We start from the raw sequence: 21,297 nt of genomic DNA, 5'->3' as shown, positions 1-21,297 counted from the left end.
TATTATGTTTTGTTTACAAATCGTTTTCAATGTAATGGAATTTGATGCGACTGTCATACAAGTGAGAGGATTAGCTAGCTATAAAACCAGATTTAATACACCATTTTTTGCATAAGAAAATGCCTGTACCAAGTCAGGAAAAGGACAGTTGTTATCCATTCGTTTAATGTGTTTGAGGTTTTGATTTTGCCATTTGATGACGGACTTTCCGTATTGTGAATTTTGAATTGTGAATAACTGAATGGGTCCATCAATGCCCATGCTACGTCAATTTTTAAAGACCCAAATGTTGCTAAACACCTATCCGACCTCCATGATAAATATGTTGTTGTCCCCGCAGACAAAGCCCCAAATAACATCGTTTTTGTCTGTAAAAGTCATTACATTAATTGCTTGATAAACGAATTAGGTATAAACAATTCACTTGGAAACTCAACATATACCCTCACGACACTTACCAAAGAGGAAATCCTGGATAATCATAGGTCTGTTCTTTGTTCCTTTGGTATTTCAACCAAAGATGAAGAACTGGATCTTCCATCACTGTATTGGATACCTAAACTACATAAGTGTCCTTACAAACAGCGGTATATTGCTGGGTCTTCCAAGTGCTCCACAAAACCTCTTTCTAAATTATTAACATCCATTTTATCAGCAATCAAAGACGGGCTTCAAAGTTATTGTGAAACTGCCTATTCTAGAGGTGGCGTGAATCAGATGTGGATACTTAAAAATTCCAAAGATCTTTTAGAGTACATACAATCTAACTCTCTTTCATCTTGTAACAGTATTAAAACATTTGACTTCTCTACTCTTTACACAAGTATTCCACATTCCAAACTTAAAGACAAATTAAAAGAGTTGGTATTACTTTGCTTCATAAAAAAGAATGGCCAACGTAGATACAAGTATCTTGTCTTAGGGAGGGATAAATCCTACTTTGTAAAGAATCACTCTGATTCAAACAAAAAATTCTCTGAAACCGATATTATCAAGATGCTTGATTTCTTGATTGACAACATATTTGTTACGTTCGGAGGACGTGTTTTTCAACAGACTGTCGGCATACCAATGGGAACAAACTGTGCCCCTCTACTTGCTGACTTGTTTCTTTATTATTATGAGGCTGACTTCATGCAGGAACTTCTTAGGAAGAAAGATAAGAAGTTAGCAATATCCTTTAACTCTACTTTCCGCTATATAGATGACGTTCTTTCACTAAACAATTCAAAATTTGGTGACTATGTGGAACGCATCTATCCCATCGAATTGGAGATAAAGGATACTACAGATACAGTTAAGTCAGCTTCATATCTTGACTTACATCTAGAAATTGACAATGAGGGTCGGTTGAAGACAAAACTTTACGACAAAAGAGATGATTTCAGCTTTCCAATTGTGAACTTTCCATTTCTAAGTAGCAACATTCCAGCAGCACCTGCATACGGGGTATATATCTCTCAATTGATACGATATTCCCGTGCTTGCATTTCCTATCATGATTTTCTTGATAGAGGGTTACTGCTCACAAGGAAGCTATTAAATCAAGAGTTCCAAATGGTGAAGTTGAAATCATCCCTTCGTAAATTTTACGGACGCCATCACGAGTTGGTTGACCGTTATGGAATAACCATTTCACAAATGATATCGGATATGTTCCTCACGTGGTAACTACAATCCCCTTCCCTTTCATGAATTTGACCTACCGAATTAGACTATTTACCGGATTTGTAATCACATAAGCAACACGACGGGTGCCGCATGTGGAGCAGGATCTGCTTACCCTTCCGGAGCACCTGAGATCACCCCTAGTTTTTGGTGGGGTTCGTGTTGTTTATTCTTTAGTTTTCTATGTTGTGTCATGTGTACTATTGTTTTTCTGTTTGTCTTTTTCATTTTTAGCCATGGCGTTGTCAGTTTGTTTTAGATTTATGAGTTTGACTGTCCCTTTGGTATCTTTCGTCCCTCTTTTGAAAATGTTTGAAAATTGGGTCAAAATCGCGATTTCATTTCATGGAGGAAAAATACAAGCCTGATGACTCCCATTTATTCGCATTTCTGGATTCCACATAAAAAGACCTTTACAAATATGTGAAAAAAAAGTAATTCCTACCGAGGGTCCATATTGGGATAAGCTACCTTATAGGGAAAAATGTATGATGATTTTGTATATCTTTCTTCTTTGCTCTGATCAATGTTAAGTTCTTTACATAATCCTCACCAACAATAATGGCTTATTGTGGCATTATTTACGATAGTTCAGCTTGTCTGGCAAAACAGCCGTTGGACGTCTGAGTAATCTCGGACTATCATTACGATAAGAAGTGTATAAATATTCTTAATATTAAGCTTAAAAAAGGTTAAGAAAAAAAAACAACAACTATCGAACTTTTCTTTATAAAAAACAAATTGAAGACATTCAAGTCGGTAACTACATTGTTTGTACATTTTAGTCACATTATTAAACAGAAATAATCAATATGACACATATATCTGGAAACAGTATAAAAAATTATCTATAGTCCCAAATATACACAACTCGTCTAAACCTCAACATAACAATGTTAGATCTGTAAATTTGCTGTCACAATTATTTTGTTCTTCCCTCGCCGGGATTCGAACTCATGCTTCCAGGTTGAATCTACCATTTTCTACATAAGAAAATGCATGTACCAAGTTAGGAATATAAGCGCTGTTATCCATTCGTTTGATTTGTTTAAACTTTTGATTTTGCCATTTGAGTAGGGAATTTTCTTTTGGAATTTTTCTCGGAGTTCAGTATTTTTGCGATCAACTTTTTTTATGCATGTCAGCACGAAGACTATGTTCACCTTTTAACACCTCTCCGTACATAAATTGAAGACTACTTGATTTGAGAAGTGGGAAATGTTACACTATAATGTAGCAATGACAAAATTGATGAAAAAAACATTCTATTTATTTCGTCCTGTATATTGGGGAAGAACAAGACAGATATATATATTATCAGCTTCCCACGTTGTCTTTATTACTTACAATGTACCTTTTGTATTGAATACAGAAGGCGTTATGTATTGATTAGATTTGATTCGAATTGCAGGATGCTTCAATACCCCTGTCATAACTTAACTGTAAAACTTGAAATCGGATACCACTGTTACAAATACTCATTTAAACTGAAACTTATAAACAGTTTGCCAGACCGACCACTATCAAAATCACACAAATGCAAGCCATATATTAACATGAATAAAACAAGTTTGTTATTTCCTTTTCCAATTTTCTTAACCACAACCCTTTCCTTTCTACCGAAGTCTATTTATCATCGTTTGTACGTACACGTTGAAGACAACCATGTACTCACCCCTGTTTGGTAGGGTTTGTGATGCGCAGACGTCAGTTTTCTATGTTGTGTTTCGTTCGCTGTTGTTTGTCTTTTTCTTTTTTTGACATGCCATTGAAAGTTTCTTTTTCTATTTGTGAGTCTGAATACTCCTTTGTCATCTTTCGCATATCATTTTCTATTCATACTCGATCATTTAAATAATTATGTGGAATTAAAACTAAACTGCCGACAGAATGAACACAATCTCCCTCATCAAAGGGTAAACAAGAACACATGGCTATGAGGGTTAATAAGTTAACATGTGTTTTGAAAATATTATTATCTTATTATTTCTATTCACTTTTGATAACAGCATACGTTAGTTCAAAAATGTTAAATTGATATGAACAAATATGCAAATAAGAAACAAATATTGAGAGAATCGCATGCATTCCAACCTGAAAAGTTTTTGTCTATCAGAAAAATATGTCAGTCATTCCTTAAATACAATAATGGCTTCTCAATAGTAAAGGGGTAAACGAACTATATCTCATCATCTTATTTTTTATCTCAACTAAGAAAGCACAACTTATTGAATTTGGAAAATGGTAAGTTCTATAAAATGTGAAAAATTTGACGTGTATTCAGTCACCAAATAGCTTTAGGATGTACTTAGAAGAGATTTTTGAATTTTTGTCAAATGTTCAGACTCCTAGGTTTTTCCCTCTACGATACAGGGTAAAACGTTTTATCTTTTTTTCACCTAAATTTCACATAAGTACATTCATAGCATGCTTAAGCCGATATATACTAAACATAAAGTAACAAATATACAAAGGCACAAGCATATCCTTAGTCTCTGATTGTCATACAAATAAGACAGCCTGAAAAAAAGAAAATTTATGTTTTACCTAATAAGTAAATAAACAATATTTTTGTGTTTCCAAAAGTGCCTTTTTTTCTCAATTCAATATAATAAAGAATAAGGTTATTCAGTTCAATTCAGAAAAGATCACATCGATTCTTTTCTTATACTTAAAATATCAAACAAGTTCTATTCTCCATATGTACAAGCAAAACCTTTTGAAAGTTATGGATTCAAAATTTAAAATACAAGTTTCATTATTATAGTTATTTACAAGGTATGAATGTACATTGTAGAAACATACCACTTTTTTGATAAATGTATAATGGGAAAAAGTATATTTTATCCTTTCAGTTTTTTCTGTAAAAAGTAAAATAACAAAAATACCGACTCCGAGGGAAATTGAAAACGTAAAGTCTCTCAACAAATGGCAGAACAATCAAAAGCTCAAATACATCAAATGAATGAATAACAACTAACCTATTCCTGTCTTGGTACATGCATTTTATATAGGTGAATTTGTTTTATCTCTTTAATGAATATTTGTAAAATATTCAATGATATTAACGGTATCACAGCAGTGGATTCGCATTCGATAATTAATGTATCTTCCGTGGTGCCTTATGTCACATGAAATCACATTAGTTTTTGGTTTGGTTTATGTTGTTTAGTCTTTAGTTTTCTATGTTGTGTTGTGGGCACTATTTAAAAAAAAATTGAGAATGGAAATGGGGAATGTGTCAAAGAGACAACAACCCTACCATAGAACAGACAACAACAGAAGGTCACCATAGGTATTACTCACTTACTTGTCTGTTTGTCAGTTTACTTTTTTAGCATTGGTATGGTAAGTTTATTTTCTACGTATAAGTTTGAAAGTTCCTCTGGTATCTTTTGCCTCAATTAGGCTTTTTTAAATTTCAGAACTATTTATCATAAAATTATAACTTTAATTACAAGTTCTGTTATGTGAAGGTAAAATCGTAAACATGCTTACTTTTTCACATACGAACTTCTTTTCATCCAGACAGGAGGTATCATCAAACTTCCCAGCCCATATCTGAACACACTCTTCTGTTTTTGGTTCACCAGGGGCCCACCGTGTATCATTTGGCAGCAACATTAGACCAGAAGTGGTCCACTCTAAATTTCCATTATAGCGTCTGCATCCAATAAACACATCATCTGAAAATAGCTCCTAGTATCAGTTTTTTCATGTTATTTGAACTTTTATTTGGATTCTATCTTCGTATTTTAACAGAAGGACACAAACTGCACCAAGTATTGCAGGCCATCATTTGATTAAAAGAAGAATGTATGGCATTTAGACTTATATATTCCCTGATTTGTAATCACATAAGCAACACGACGGGTGCCACATGTGGAACAGGATCTGCTTACCCTTCCGGAGCACCTGAGATCACCCCTAGTTTTTGGTGGTTTTCGTGTTGTTTATTCTTTAGTTTTCTATGTTGTGTCATGTGTACTATTGTTTTTCTGTTTGTCTTTTTCATTTTTAGCCATGGCGTTGTCAGTTTGTTTTAGATTTATGAGTTTGACTGTCCCTTTGGTATCTTTCGTCCCTCTTTTTCTGACAAAGAAAGCCTCCATCAAATATACATTAATATTCAGTCTATTATTTTGTTACAGACCATATCAAAAAATGAAAACAACACTTTATGAATTGAAGAGTTGATTGTTACTTTCATCAGCAACAGTCGAACAAATTTTGAAAAAAAAAATCAGAATTTATCAAAACGCGTGTTCGCATGAGGAGCTACTGGAAAGAGTAATTACATTTAGTCCATTGTCAATCTATCTTAGATCAAATAATGAATGATGAGTTTCGAAACCCAATTTCTTGCATGAGAGTTTTGTTTATAAATCTAAATAACGAAATATTGCTCAGTCTTTGTGACAATTTTTCGATGTATTTACTGCAATATCAATCAAGTTCTGTTTGTTTTTTTCAGAATGTTTATGATTGTTTCATCCCTATGAAAGAACAAATGTTGAAATATTTACAAATTAATTTTACAGTATTAGTTTTATTGTAAATCAAGATGAAGTGATATTGGATTTGCCGGTTTGGAAAATTGAATTTATGTTCTGTCATCTCAAAATGAAATCGATCTTGTGCAATTTGATTAATTGAATAATGAAAAGAAAATATTTCTTTCTTTATGTTTAGTTTAAATGTATGCATACCGTTTATTATTGAATTAACCAGCTGAAACTCTACTTCATCTGTAACATCCGCAAGATATCCACCTTGAGACAAACAGTTTAGCTACAATGATCAATTTGATTATAAGATCAAAAACAGAATACTAATGCAGGTAACTTTGAATACTGATTTTTCTTTAAAGGGGCACTAGCTGTCAAATTCATGCTCACCGATATGACTCAAATTCTAGTATTTGTTTAATAACAATGTAAAACATTTATCCAAATCATAAAAAGTTGAAAATAAGCAATTTACATGGCATAGTGTCGAGAATATGTAACTTGGTTTCGTGTGTTTTTTAGTCTAGACGCCATCTAATTATTTATAGACCATATAAGGGATATAAACATAAATAAAGATATAAATAGAAAAAGCCAATTCGTGTAATTAGATTTTTCTATGTCTGTTAAATTTTATATTATATAGATTACAAATGTATGTTAATCATCGTTTTTACCTGTATAAGAATGAGATTTTCTGGATCGAATAAGACAATTAAATGATTGACCTTTGTTTCACTTTCAATGTTGACATTATTTTCCTTTAAATATCTATACACACACAATTCACATGTTATCCATCACTAGCTAAGGGGTTAAATTAAGGTTCACATGAATACTGATTTAATGAGGTTGAATTATTCACTTGCAATTGAATAATACATTATCAATGTTCCTTCACTTATTTTGACAAAATTAACCCATACTGGCTGCTAAAAGCGGATTATTATTTCACTATTTCGCTTTCATTAATGATTGAACAAAAAATATCATGTTTTTGATTTTTTACATATCTCGTAGCTAGTGCCCCTTCAATATCCCATGCGGAAAATGTGACACAATACAAAATGATATAGTCGCAAAAAAAAAACTAGTATGACGAACATAAAAATATCCTGTTTACAAAATTATGAATTTAAAAAAAAACTAAGGATTTTCTTATCCCAGGCATATATTACCTTAGACGTATTTGGTACAATGTTTTGGAATTTTGAGTCCTCAATGCTCTTCAATTTTGTATTTGTTTGGCTTTAAAACTATTTTGATCTGAGCGTCACTGAGAAGTCTTATGTAGACGAAACGTGCGTCTGGTGTATTAAATGATAAGCCTGGTACCTTTGATAGCTATTTACAGCACTTGGTCGATGGCACTACTGGTGGACGTTTCGTCCCCCAGGGTATCCCCAGCCCAGTTGTCAGCACTTCGGTGTTGACATGAGTATCAATTATATGGTCATTGTTATAAATTTCGTGTTTAGAAAAGTATGAATTTTCCGAAATACTAAGGATTTTATTATCCCAGGCAAAAATTACCTTAGTCGTATTTGGCACAACTTTTTGGAATTTTGGGTCCTCAATGCTCTTCAACTTTGTACTTGTTTGGCTTTAAAACTATTTTGATCGAAGAGTCACTGAGGAGTCTTATGTAGACGAAACGCGCGTCTGACGTATTCAGTTATAAGACTGGTACCTTTGATAACTATAAAAAGAAACAATCAAGATTTTTTTGTCAAATAAAATTGAATGACCTCGTGTTATTTTTATTCAAACTTAAATAAATCAAGTGAAATAAAACAAGAAATGTCATTTCGAACCCACTTTAATTCGAAAGTTGTTATTGAGGATATTGATTTTCGGCAAAAATCTTATGCATATTTGATTGTAACTTAAGTGGATTTTTAGAATACTTTTAATGGGCTAATAACCCAGCTCTAAGACTGATATTGTATTCATATTCCGTGTTCCAGACAAACTTGAATTATAATGAATGAGCAAAAATGGATAAAAGCCGCAGAAGAAATTAGAAACGTCTGATATTATTCAAACTATTTTCACTGGTTATAGAATAATATTCGATATAAAAAAGGCTATGCGTTTTAAAAGATATTATACAATTATAGCCTTTGATTGAAGTCAATACATACATGACCTGAAAGAAGTATATTGACCGATTCATTAGATGACATCACAAACTCTCTCGGGCTTAAGATATTCTAAAAATAACCGTGCCATATCAATTTTGCTATCCCACGATTTCTGTCTACCCTCGAAAATATAGTTGAACACGTGACTACCCCTGAACCAATCACATTAGTTAAAATATACGAATCAAGTAAATAAACGAATATACTTACAGCTGCATCATCCCAAGATCGTTTTGTTGTGTTTTCATAAAAATAGTAAGTGTTTCCTAACCTCTGCCAGTCAACTAGGAAATCTAAAGTATATAAAAAAAAAACAATTCTATTATTTTATCCTGCAATTAGGTGTTCTACTATACAGATACAGCCCTACAGATATCGCTTTGCTGTATCTGTATACTATACAGATATCGCTTTAAAGCTCCGCCCACTGTCGGACTGAGTATTGTATGAACCCGCGTGACCTCAGAATGTGTATTGCAATCGCATTCCAACGACGTATCAATTGCGAATTAACGATTTCTTTTATACGTTCTGTTTCTTTTCAAACATTTCTTTAGAGCAATAAGAATCACACCAATTTTGTGATAACATACATAAATAAATAAATTAGGTGTTTTTACTGTCTTCTGATTGGTTAAAATTATTAGTCTTATTTTCAATGTTATTAATTTTGATGGCGACACGCCCACTCTGACGTTGTGTATTCATACGCCAACATGTGCGTACGTTGTTATTGTTGATATAAATAATACACAAAGTTCTTTGAGTCTTATTTTTGATAGAAATTTATTTATAATGAATGGCAATAATTTATTTTGACTGTAAATAAAGCTTTGCGTATTATTCAATGTGAAGAGTCAAAAATTAGTTTTATGGTTCAATACATTCAAAATAAATAATAGCCATTCATTAAATAAACAGCAGTCTTTTCTACGATGACAACTATCGATATCAAAACTTGAATATGTATGATTGTGTAACAAAACCAACCATGTCAATTTCAGCATGCAAATGTCGAGTCTGAAGCGTAGGACAACTCGTACACTCCTGTTTCAAATTGAACAATGTTTTGTTATTTGTTTTTACTGTTGAAATTAGTTGTTATGTTAAAATATATAATTATTCACTTTGAGCGATGTATTATTGTTGACCATTCGAGATTTTTATTTGCTAACCCGTTTTCAGCTGAATGGGTGATTACTGTACATCGTTTTACTACACGGGCCTCAAGGGATTTCAAATCAAAAATAAATGCGAAACATGTGTTTTTGTGTCTTCCAAAACACAAATAGTATACAGAATTAATTGCAGGATAAAGACAATAGCTGTTTAGTGTCTTTAAATATCAGCTGTATTTGTACTCGGCTCGAAACAGGTGTAATAGCTCGCTGAAAGCTCGCATACACCTCGTTTCCTAGCCTCGTACAAATACAGCTGATATTTAAAGACACTAAACAGTTATTGTCTATATACATGTTATATTAAAATGTAAAACACCTTCCACTTTTAGATGGTGATGTTCCTTTGGCAACATCTTACGGTGTTTATATTTCACAGCACGTTCGCTATGCCCGTGTCTGTTATGACGTTTTTGATTTTAACGAACGTAATCTATGACTGCATTTCTTTCTTACACAAACGATGGAAACGACCAAGCCCGCACATGTTTTGATAATTTGTTTCTGAAAGTTCAAACAGGGTCAGTAAACACTGATTAAACGATGTATTTGTTTCTACTTTCGTAGCGTTTAGAAAGCAACATCAAACGCCACACAACGTTTACAAAATTTTGGTTAGAAAGAAATGCACTCTTAATTTTTCCATAGATATAAAAATTTGGTTTTGAAGATTGGTTGTACCTGTAGAAAACTTATTTCAAACGGGATAGAACATCCTCTTTTTACGAAAATGTTGTTAACCGTTCCCGGAAATTTAGAAATGACCCTGGTAAACTTATCGCTCCTTTAAATTAACTTATTCTAAAAGGTTATCAATTCAACAATGTAATAAGTTCATTAAATATTGTTTCTGATAACAGACAAACATGAACAGCAGTATTTTCTACGACGACAGTCATCGATTTCATAACTTAAATGTTTACATGTGTAGCAAAATCAACCATGTCAATTTAATTTGTTTTTACTGTTGAATTTAGTTGTTATGTTGAAATATGTAATTATTCTCCTAGAGCGATGTATTATTGTTGACTATTCGAGATTCTTTTTTTTTGCGGACCCCGTCTTCAGCTGAATGTTTGATTTTAATATAACTACGCGGGCCTCTAGGGATTTTAAATGGGTAATATATGCAAAAATTGCGAGCTTTTGTGTGTTTCAAAGCTCAAACAATATACAGAATTAAAGGTAGGAGAAAGACAATAACTGTTTACTGTCTTTAAATATCAGCTGTATTTGTACTCTGCTCGAAACATTACACCTATATCTTAGCCTCGTACAAATATAGCTGATATTTACAGACACTAAACAGTTATTGTCTATATATACATTCATGGATCTACAATATGTCGATACCTGTATCTTGGCATTGCACAATGTCATGATTTTCTCTGACTGTTTATGACGTCTTTACACTAAATACATTGGATGTTGGATGTGTACGGATCGATAATTTAGTCTTAGATGCATGATTTTTTTTATCAGTTGTTAGTGGCTTTGAACTAGTTATCAGTAAACTTCGAATACTCTCAGATCTGTTCCTAGTGTCTTTTGTTGTTGGGATGTACAGGTACCCGGCCACGTTAACTTGTATATTGTCCATCCGATGAGTTAAGTCTTTTTCAACTGATTTTTTATAGTTCGTTCTTATGATGTACTGTTATACCACTATCCAAGGTTAGGGGGGTTTGGATCCCGCTAACACGTTTAACCCTGCCACATTATGTATGTATGTGTCTGTCCCAAGTCAGGAGGTTGTAATTCAGTGTTTGTCGATTGTTTATATGTTACATATTATTTGTTTTTCGTTCATTTCTTTTTATATAAATAAGGACGTTAGTTTTCGCGTTGGAATTGTTTTACATTGTCATTTCGGGGCCTTTTATAGCTGAATATTTAATATGAGCTTTGTTCATTGTTGAAGGCCGTACAATAGCCTATAGTTGTTCATTTCTGTGTCATTTTGGTCTCTTGTGGCGAGTTTTCTCATTGGCAATCATACCACATCTTTTTTATATGAGTATGTTCGAATTTAAAAATATTTGTGCGTTTTATTGTAATATGCCTAGTACTAGTGCACTTTGTGAAAAAAACACCTCTGAATTGTGTTTTTTATTTGCCTTTTAATCTTTACTTTTATTGCCTGAGAAAGTTTTGTGACTCATGAGTGATCAAGGTCGTTAAAAAATCCCCTCATCGCCGGCAAAACTGGTCTACCAAATTTACTCTTTATGATCCGAAATAGGCAGACCAGTCGATTACATAGAAAGATTACAGCAAAATCAGACTAAAACAGTTATTACAACTGTCCCTTTGGTATCTTTCGTCCTTCTTTTAGGTAAGATGCGCACATCTTTAGAACGAAGCGCTTCCGCGCTTCATACAAAATGTACTTCGGTCAACGCTTTTACACCCCAATGAATTTACAAAAAGAAGCATTCAATTCTTAATTAGGATATATGAGATGTGCGTACTGACTGAAATATGGCTGATTCATTGATACAAGCTTCCTATTTATTTGGCCTTTTTAACGTTTTTGGTTAGAGCGTCACTGATGATTCTTTTGGAGCCGAAATGCGCGTCAATGATGAGTTTATATATCTGACCGTTGGTTTACCTGTTTGAATGGTTTTCGCTAGTCATTTGGTGGGACCTTTTTAGCATGGCGTTGTCAATTTATTTTCGATCTAAGAGTTTGACTGTCCCTTTGGTATCTTTCGCCCTTCTTTTATTTGTGCTGCTAAATTGTGATTTAAGATTTAGCAGTAGATCTTTAGAATTTGTAGGATCCAAATCTGGTTGAGTATTTCTCATAAAAAAACAAATCGTTAAAACAATTAGGTGTATTAGCATTTGATAATTGTGTTAGCTGTGCATATTGTCTTGTGTGTTTTTTTCAAAGAATACTCTGTTTAAGCCCGGAATTGCTTCCATATTTCATAATTTTGTCTTGCACTCTCATCCGAGTCAAATTCAGGGTATTCTGTATATGTCTCATTGTCAATTATACATTACAATTTTTAATTAAAAAGTTGAGCAGAAATCATCAATATACAGATATAAAACGATGTGGTATGAGTGCCAATGAGACGACTTTCCATCCAAGTCACTTTTTATAAAAGTATATCTATCTGATGAGTTAAGCCTACTTCAACTGATTTTCATAGTTTGTACTGGTACATTACTGACCAAGGTTAGGGGGGGATCTTGCTAACACGATACACGATAAACCCCGCCACATTCTGTATGTATATGTCTGTCCCAGTCAGGAGCCTGTAATTCGGAGGTTGTCGTTTGTTAGTGTGTTACATATTAGTTTTTTCGTTCGTTTTATCGTACATAAATAAGGTGGTAAGTTTTCTTGTTTAAATTGCTTAACATTTGTCATTTTGGGGCCTTTCTAGCAGACTTTGCTCATTGTTGAAGGACGAACGGTGACCCAAATTTGTTAATTTCTATGTCATTTGGTCTCGTGTGGAGAATTGTCTCATAGCAAACATCTTTTCTTAACAGTATAGGTCAAAGAACGGTCTTCAACAAGGAGACTTGGCTCAAGCCAGTAAGCTTTAACACAGAAATTACTATAAAATTGTAAAACCATTTAAACGGGAAAACCAACGGTCTTATCTATATAAAAACCGAGAAACACGTATGAACCACAGCAAAAAAAAACAACTGACTTAGGACAGGTTGTAACAATTGCAGCGGGTTTAATTATATGTTTATATATATGTCTATTTCAAATATTTCATTCTGTATAATTATAAAAAAAGAAAACAACACGTTATTTTAAAAATGCATGCATCTGAAGCGCTTTTCTGAATTTTTCTTCACCAGGAACCCTCAACGCGGAATGTTTGAAAACTACCGAATTGTTGAAGAGTCAAATTACTGAAAAGGATATAAAATTAGTAAAATCCATCTAAAGTCAACGTTGCCTGAGAACGATGAAAAGTTATAATCTAAACCTCGAATTCACACAATACAATTTTTTTAAAAGCATCCACAAAATAATGTGTTGGGCATACCAATACATTGATTTCCCTTATGTAAGAGAATGCCAAGCTAATGATACTTGTATTCGGTTGACGAGTTAAGTAATCACGTAATACCTAGAAATATTGGACAAAAATGTTGTGTTTTCTTACCTTTTTCTGTAGTAAAAGTCATTCCTCCATTTTTCTCATTCAAATCACATTTTACTGTATCATTCATCTGATAGAGATGACACGTTTTAGTCAAATCATCGTAGGTAAAATCAGTGCATTGAGCACTTTCTCTGCACATTATGGCACCACCTATAGCTGATTTGCAATCACTTTCTAAGAACGGATTTTTGTTAACAGACGTTGTCCCTACTTGAACACACTTGGTATACGTTCTTACAGTCTGTGCAAGAATTACAGAGACGATCACGTCGTAAAACGTGATACACAATGCAATATGAAGCATCCTAGTCTTTACCTATACACCAGTTGAAAATAATAATCAGGAAAATGCTACAATCAACAACTTAATGAAGGAACTCAATATATTCATCTAAACTGATTGGTTTATTTCATTTAGATTTTTTAGGTTCACATCTGTTTAACCTTTAAACCATTTTTAATAGATAGAATAAATAAAACTTGCATATTGTTAGTATTTGAGATAGTATCTCTAACTGCGCATGGCATACTAAGTATTTTTAAAACATGTGCGTATTAAAAGAACTTTATCTGATTTTTCATGTTGTATTACATTAGATTACTATACTAATTACAAATTAATACAGTATTATATATTATTTTATTTTCAGACATATACAAAACACGCTTCTCTGGTTGTTCTACCAGATGCTGTTTAAAACATATAAAACTCATTATATCATAATGAATTATTTAAAATACCAATTTGTAAAATATATTTACTTCGGTTCTATCACTATGGGTAATTAGATTGTGATCATTCATATAAATGGTTAGACATATATTTCTTACTAAAAGAATAATTTTTGCAGAAAAATGATAAATTTGAGATACCTACAATTACTGCATGGTATTATCTAAACATACACAAATCTAGCTATGTATCACTCGTCTGTGCTCGTTGAATCTTGAGCATTCATGGTTGGCAATATTTTTTTCTGTGTATGGGTATGTCAACACAACAACTACTTTGCTCTAAGACTGACGATATTTCCTTGATAGAGGATTCATGGTCACAAGGACACACACACACCAAGTGTTTCAAGTCGTGAAATTGAAATTATGCCTTCATAAATTTGACAGACGCCATCAAAAGTTGATTGACTGTTATGGAATATCTATTTCATAGATGACAACTGATATACTCCAATTGTCGTATCTAAAACCTCGTTTCCTTTTCCCCAAAGTGACTACCGAATAAGACTTATCACAGTTTGTGTATTCACTTAAGCAGCAAGACGGGTGCTACATATAGAGCTGGATCTGCTACACTTCCTAAGCACCGGATATTTTTGGTGTGGTTCGTGTCGTCAATCTATCGTTTTCTAGGATTTGTTTTATTTACTGTTGTTTGTTTGTTTGTCTTTTGATTTTTAACCATGGTGTTGTCAGTTAATTTCGGCTTTGATTGTTCATTTGTTTTCTTTTGTAAAATTGGTTCATTCAGAAATTATAACTAAATTATTTCTAACATTCCAATATTTTAACATCGGATCAGTTTATCATCAATGATGTACTAGTAATTAAAATGGGATTACTGTTTAAACAATGTTCCCATAGCACTAAGCATGCTCCCTATTTGCAGTTACGGACAGGTAGTTCAGAACCAAAAGCAACTAATAAAAAAAAGCGTCATGCATCTGAAACTAAATTATCAATCAGTGCACACCAAAGTTGGCCATACACTCTATGGATTAAGTGCAAAGACGTAATAAATAGTCGGAGACAAACCTGGCTTTGTACAATGCTAAGATACTTATCTGTATGTGTGTTGGTCTAAGAAATCGTTTTCATATTTTTAGGTTTAAACCTATAGAATGATACAAATTCAATTTTAACACCTGTGTTTATATTCTTGATAGCGACATGTGCATCTTTTATCGGCACTTATTTTAGCTGAATAGTATTTCTTCGAAACATATTTATTTTGTTTGACAAACAATGGATTATTGCTCGTAAGATATATCTTGTTGTTCTAACGTCTTTGAATTCATTATCTGAACTATTTTGGACTTTTCTTTCACCTCCATTTACGAACACTCTGCCATCATGGACAGCATGAAATCTTCTTTATCAATGGAATGATTTTCATTCAATTACAACAACAGATGTTCTCCAATTTGATTTTTTTTTATCAGTAGGGTAACAACTTACCCGTCATTCTTTTAAATGTTCATACAAGATTGTGGTGTGACTAACTGGCTATTTATTTATGCTTTCTTCTGAAGAGCCTTTGACAGACATTCTTTTACTTTCAGTTTAACATTTATTTCCCAAATGTGTGTGTTTAGAACATAGTTTAAAGTTTCCTTCTTTATCGATTATGTCTGTTTCTTTTCATCCTTTTGATTTTTTCGTTCTTTCTTTTTTCTTTTTTTTCATCTTAATTTCATTCTCGGATTTCAGTTTTTTGCTGATTCATTGTTTTTAGTTAAAATCTGTTTTTCCTTTTTGACTTTCCTGTTACCTTCTTATTTCTAGTTTTTTTTCTTCGTCTTGCCATTGAAACTGATAATTTTGAAGTGTAATATTACTTTTCCTTTGTTTTTGTTTTCTCAATTTATTTTCGTTTTTATATTTTAATATATTTTTCTTGATATTTGTTAGTTTTTCCACTCGACTTCCTTGATATCCTTATTCGTGAATTTTCAAATTTAATTTATCTAAAAATGCTACATACATTAGAAAAAATAAAAAAAATATTTTACACTGTTTTATACCTGCACGTTTATATATTGATCCTTTTTATTTTTTTAAAGTTTGAATGATGTTGGAATGATAAATACACTGAATTATTGATTGAATAGACATTTTGTTAGCTTAAAATATAAGTTGTCAGCATTTCTTTTAAATCAAAGTCACCATGTGTTCAGTACAAGATTAATTTAATGTACAATGTATAGATCTTGTTATGCATCATTAAGTAAATAATGTTATATTGTTTTACTTAACATATAGCATTAATGTACTCTATTGTGACAAATATAACCAACAAAAAAATAAAATGATAGATTTAATTCTTACACCACTATTTAAAAATGAGAGGTTAATCTTTCATTTTCATCAAAATCAATTTCTTTTTATAAAATATATATTTATACCCCTGCAGGAACATACACCATCATCAAGCATGGTCTCGCAACATTATTGTAAAAAGGCAAGTACTTTTTGTTGTTGATCAACTTGACAAACAAAATCCGGGTCGTTTTAACAAATGTCATAAAAGTTATCAAAGGTATCAGGATTATAATTTAGTACGCCAGACGCGCGTTTCGTCTACTAAAGACCCTTCAGTGACGCTCATATCAAAATATTTATGAAGCCAAACAAGTACAAAGTTGAAGAGCATTGTGGATAAAAAATTCCCAAAAGTGGTGCCAAATACGGCTAAGGTAATCTATGCCTGGGATAAGAAAATCCTTAGTTTTTCGAAAAATTCAAAGTTTTGTAAACAGGAAATTCATACAAATGACCACATTATTGATATTCATGTCACCACCGAAGTGTTGACTACTGGGCTGGTGATACCCTCGGGGACGAAACGTCCACCAGCAGTGGCATCGACCAAGTGGTGTAAATAGTTATCAAAGGTACCAGGATTATAATTTAGTACGCCAGATGCGCGTTTCGTCTACATAAGACTCAGTGACGCTCATATCAAAATATTTATGAAGCCAAACAAGTACAAAGTTGAAGAGCATTGTGGATCAAAAGTAACAGGCAACTCACACAAATACTTATCATGTTTATTCTCGCTGAATTCAAAGGAAGCCCACCATGAGAACGGGGTTATTCTTATACTGACGACTTCAAAATCGTCTGGTATGTTTATTATGAAGTTGAATATTGTGTTTTGACCGAGGACCATGTAAGGACAAATTTTGTCTATGGTTTTGATCAATTCAGGGCCCCGGTCAGTGTAAGTTTAGTTTTGAGGCACATTCATTTGATATTCACAGATTGATTTGTTGACGGATAAAGCTATCAATTTTGTACGAAAGCCGAGTAGGCTCACCTATAATTCAGAATTCAACATTCGGAATTCAGAATTCGGAAATATTCGTTTTATAATGTTATAAACTAAGTTATTATTGTAATAATTACTATTTGTTTTCATTGTGATATGAAAATTTAATACCTGTCTTTATATCATCTACTCCTCCTTATATCAAGAAATTCTATTTATTTGTCCATGGCATAATTTATATAGGAGGGTTTGCTTTCATTTCATCTTTGTGTGTTTACTGGTTTGAAATCAACCCCTGTAATCCTATGGTTTAACTTCCACCCTTACCACCATCCCAACATACACCACTACACTTTTATATTCCTTGTCTTTATTTACTCTCTAAAAACATGCATGTTCATCAAACCCCGAAAATATCTTATTTTGAACAAAAAGCGAAAATATGATTAGCGTTAAAATTAAATATAGAATTACATAAAACTTGGGTAGTAAAAGCTTTTTCATGATCGAAAGATGATATCTCTGGCAAAACTTTGCAAAAAAAGTATTCTTAATTATCCGTATTTTGACATGTAGATACGGACCTCCATATAGTTTTATATCTATAATTTGGAAGGGATTATTTAAGGGGAAAAAGCAAGGCGACAAACAGGTGACACGGATTCTAGCACTTTTTTTAGCTTTGGGCTTGCTCTCTCTCAACACTATATTACATGCCTATGAGTCTAACTACAATCCCTTTTTTGTCATTTGCCCTTGTATAAACGCATGTTTCTGAAGGGAATTTACTATAGTTCCGTGAAACGTTTTCTCGGAAAGATGTTTGATTGTGAAAAAAGTTCAGAGATATATTATATCCTATATTTATTTGCAATCCTCTTTCCCCTGACGCGATTAGAACGTGTACATACATTCTATCTTGCTGAGAAAGGCGATATCAATTTCCCGCGATTTTTAGTGTGGTGAAAGCAAACTTACACAATACTGAGTACATACAAAAACGCAACATAACAAGTTTGAAACTTTTATTACAGTTACTTCATTATCTACTATAATAAAAGCAACAACAAAAATAATAACCTTGGGTATTGCACATGTTTCTTAATTCAATTGGATCGATCATAATAGTTTAACGAGTGAGTGAATGAAATCTGCTTAACGTACAGAAGCAAATAAACTATATGCATATTCCTGATGTGAACATGTGAATAAATGGTGAATAAACTCTGCTTTGTGTTTGTCCGATATGTTGAGCAGGAACCCAATTTCAAAGTCTTTTGATTGATCTAGCGGACAAAGGTTCGAACTTACAACATTCTGTACTCAGACAAGCATGCTAACAACGAGACCATCTAGTTTGTTTAGTATAATCATGGATGTTTGAATATTACTTTAATAATATTTTTTATAAAGTCCTGTTATTTACAAAGCTATAGCTACTGATATATTTCATGGATGATAAATTGTTTCATTCTTTAGATAAAGTAATGTTCCATTTGTTGTTGCGTTTTAATTGACACTCACTATACAAACGGAAAGCAATTACCGATCATCATAGACTATCAATAACAGAACTATTAAACTCTTTGTGTATGTTTATCTTAAGCCTTCAAATTCTCAAGATTTCTTATACTGTAATCTGACAAGTAAATAATCTGTGTATTGAAGTCGGTCGCTGTTGAAAGTTAGCATACGCAACTATTATCAGCACCCGCAGTGCGCATGCGCTAAATTTGATAGCAATCGATATCGATAAATTTACTATAGATTATTAAAGGAAATATTGAATTTTGGTTAGCTGACAGTAAACAAAAATAAATATATTTTTCATTGGCATCACATTAGAAAATACATTTTCTTAGCTTTCTAATGACATATTTTATAATTGAATCGGGTTTGCAGAAGTTACGGCCTTTTTCATTTTTAAAAAAGTGGTTCATTCCCTATTACTTCATACAACTCAAAACCAAAAACGTGGTCAAAGGAGTTTTCATATATGAATACATATTTCAATATTTTTAGAAATAAATTCATTGGCATAAATATATATTCTCTGCTTTATTATCTTTCCAATGGTATAAATTTGGTATTTTAAAAAAAATTATGAATCGGGGCCTTTTTTATCCAAAAACTGGAGTTGTGGTCATTGTTTGAAGATTGCGAGAAAAGTTCTAAGTCCAATCATGGAGTTATTATATTGATATAATACATCCATGGTCCTACCAAGTAAATCGCTCACAGGTCACAAAACAAAGTTAAACCTATTTGTACATAAAATATTTTTACATTTATAAAATGTTTTACATCATTAATTCAAAAATTCAGTTATAATAAGTAAAAGAAGTGAAACTTTTAATTTAAAATAATGTTTTTGTCCAACTGTCAGTTTTCTTCATTTTTGATAATACAAAATCTTTCACCTCTACATTAACTGAGACTTTTGGATGTTTTTCGTGAAGGATATGTAAAAAATTTGAAATCCCATCTAAATTTCTATATCTTTGAAAAAGTGTTTTAAAATAATAAGGCGGCCGGCCGTTATTAAACAATTTTGATACTTAAACATGTTCACTAATAAATCATATGGAAACAACCGAAATAACTTTATAAATTATAAGGGTTGTTGTTAAATGGAATTATGAAAGATTTATATGACCGAGATTGCGACAAGTTCCTGTATCCAGCTGTTTTTTTTTACTTTTGACAATTTACATGTCCAGTCTTGGCAATAAACTTCCATATTCACTACTGTTTTACGATGTTTTTCGAGACTACCTGCATGATACCTGTATCAACTAATTTTTAACTTATGATGGCATCAGAACGCTCGTTACGACCAAAGAGAGATATAGACTGGAAAAAACTACATTTTGGTGAAGCTTTGCCAATAGAGAAAGCTCAAATTAAAAGAGCAACTTTTGCGGAGACATTTGAAGTAGAAAGGCTTATTTCAAGGAAGATATCCAAGAATGAGGTAATTTCTTTCTTTCATATTATAATTGAATGTACGTTTTTTTATAATTATTATAACTTAATTGTTATCTTTGAGTGATCAATTATTTTTCAATCTTGCAGTAAAAAAGGCCTTTTTTGTTATATATATTTATATATCGGGGCAAATTGGATATTTTTTTCGATAATATTCCTACAATATACAGCTGAGTATAGCAATAATTTTGAAATGAATCCTATTCTTTCCCACAATATACGTGACACATTCATTACATTTATGATTTAAATTTCGAGACAAAATATAGTTATCTAAAATAAATAAGAAAATTACTTTTTATGACTTCTTCCCGTGGCAAAAGGAACAGTAACTGTTTTATCGTGACTAGTAGCATAATGATTGGAAATACGGTCGAAATTAAGCGCATGACACATTACTGTATATCTTTATATTTAATTGTGCAAGTGTAAAATAAAATGGCTGGAAATAAATGATTAAAATTATAAAATACCAATAATATATAGAAATGAATTAATAAGTCGGCAAGCAATTCGAAAAGTATTTTTATTATTGAATATATGCTTGTATAAACGTACAGACAGATCACATATACATGATTAGGATATTTTAAAAGTGATATATTTTAAAGTTGTTTTAAAAGTAAAATTTTCCATATCATATCAGTAACTGAATAGTTC

At 32.2% G+C, this 21,297-nt stretch overlaps 1 protein-coding gene across 1 annotated transcript; it reads right to left on the bottom strand.

The window, feature by feature from the left end:
* Positions 1–3,625: 3,625 nt before the first annotated feature.
* On the bottom strand, positions 3,626–13,973 carry LOC139490411 (E-selectin-like). The gene is made up of 5 exons (XM_071277213.1): positions 13,644–13,973; positions 8,531–8,613; positions 6,378–6,459; positions 5,167–5,354; positions 3,626–4,188 (listed from the first exon to the last, which is right to left on the bottom strand). Exons 1-5 carry the CDS (start codon positions 13,945–13,947, stop codon positions 4,171–4,173), a joined length of 675 nt encoding a protein of 224 aa, XP_071133314.1. The 5' UTR covers positions 13,948–13,973; the 3' UTR covers positions 3,626–4,170.
* Positions 13,974–21,297: the final 7,324 nt, after the last annotated feature.

The sequence above is a fragment of the Mytilus edulis genome, chromosome 9, assembly GCF_963676685.1.
Source record: "Mytilus edulis chromosome 9, xbMytEdul2.2, whole genome shotgun sequence".
Classification (NCBI taxonomy): Eukaryota; Metazoa; Mollusca; class Bivalvia; order Mytilida; family Mytilidae; genus Mytilus; species Mytilus edulis.
This window is presented reverse-complemented; position numbering and strand designations above follow the sequence as displayed.

Bases quoted from the DNA above. Each gene is read 5' to 3' on its own strand.
- LOC139490411 (XM_071277213.1), bottom strand. From the start codon at position 13,947: ATGCTTCATATTGCATTGTGTATCACGTTTTACGACGTGATCGTCTCT. The intron at 8,614-13,643 runs GTAAGAAAACAC...TATATACTTTAG, and splicing joins GACTTTTACTACAGAAAAAG to ATTTCCTAGTTGACTGGCAG. The intron at 6,460-8,530 runs GTAAGTATATTC...TGATCATTGTAG, and splicing joins GATCTTGGGATGATGCAGCT to CTAAACTGTTTGTCTCAAGG.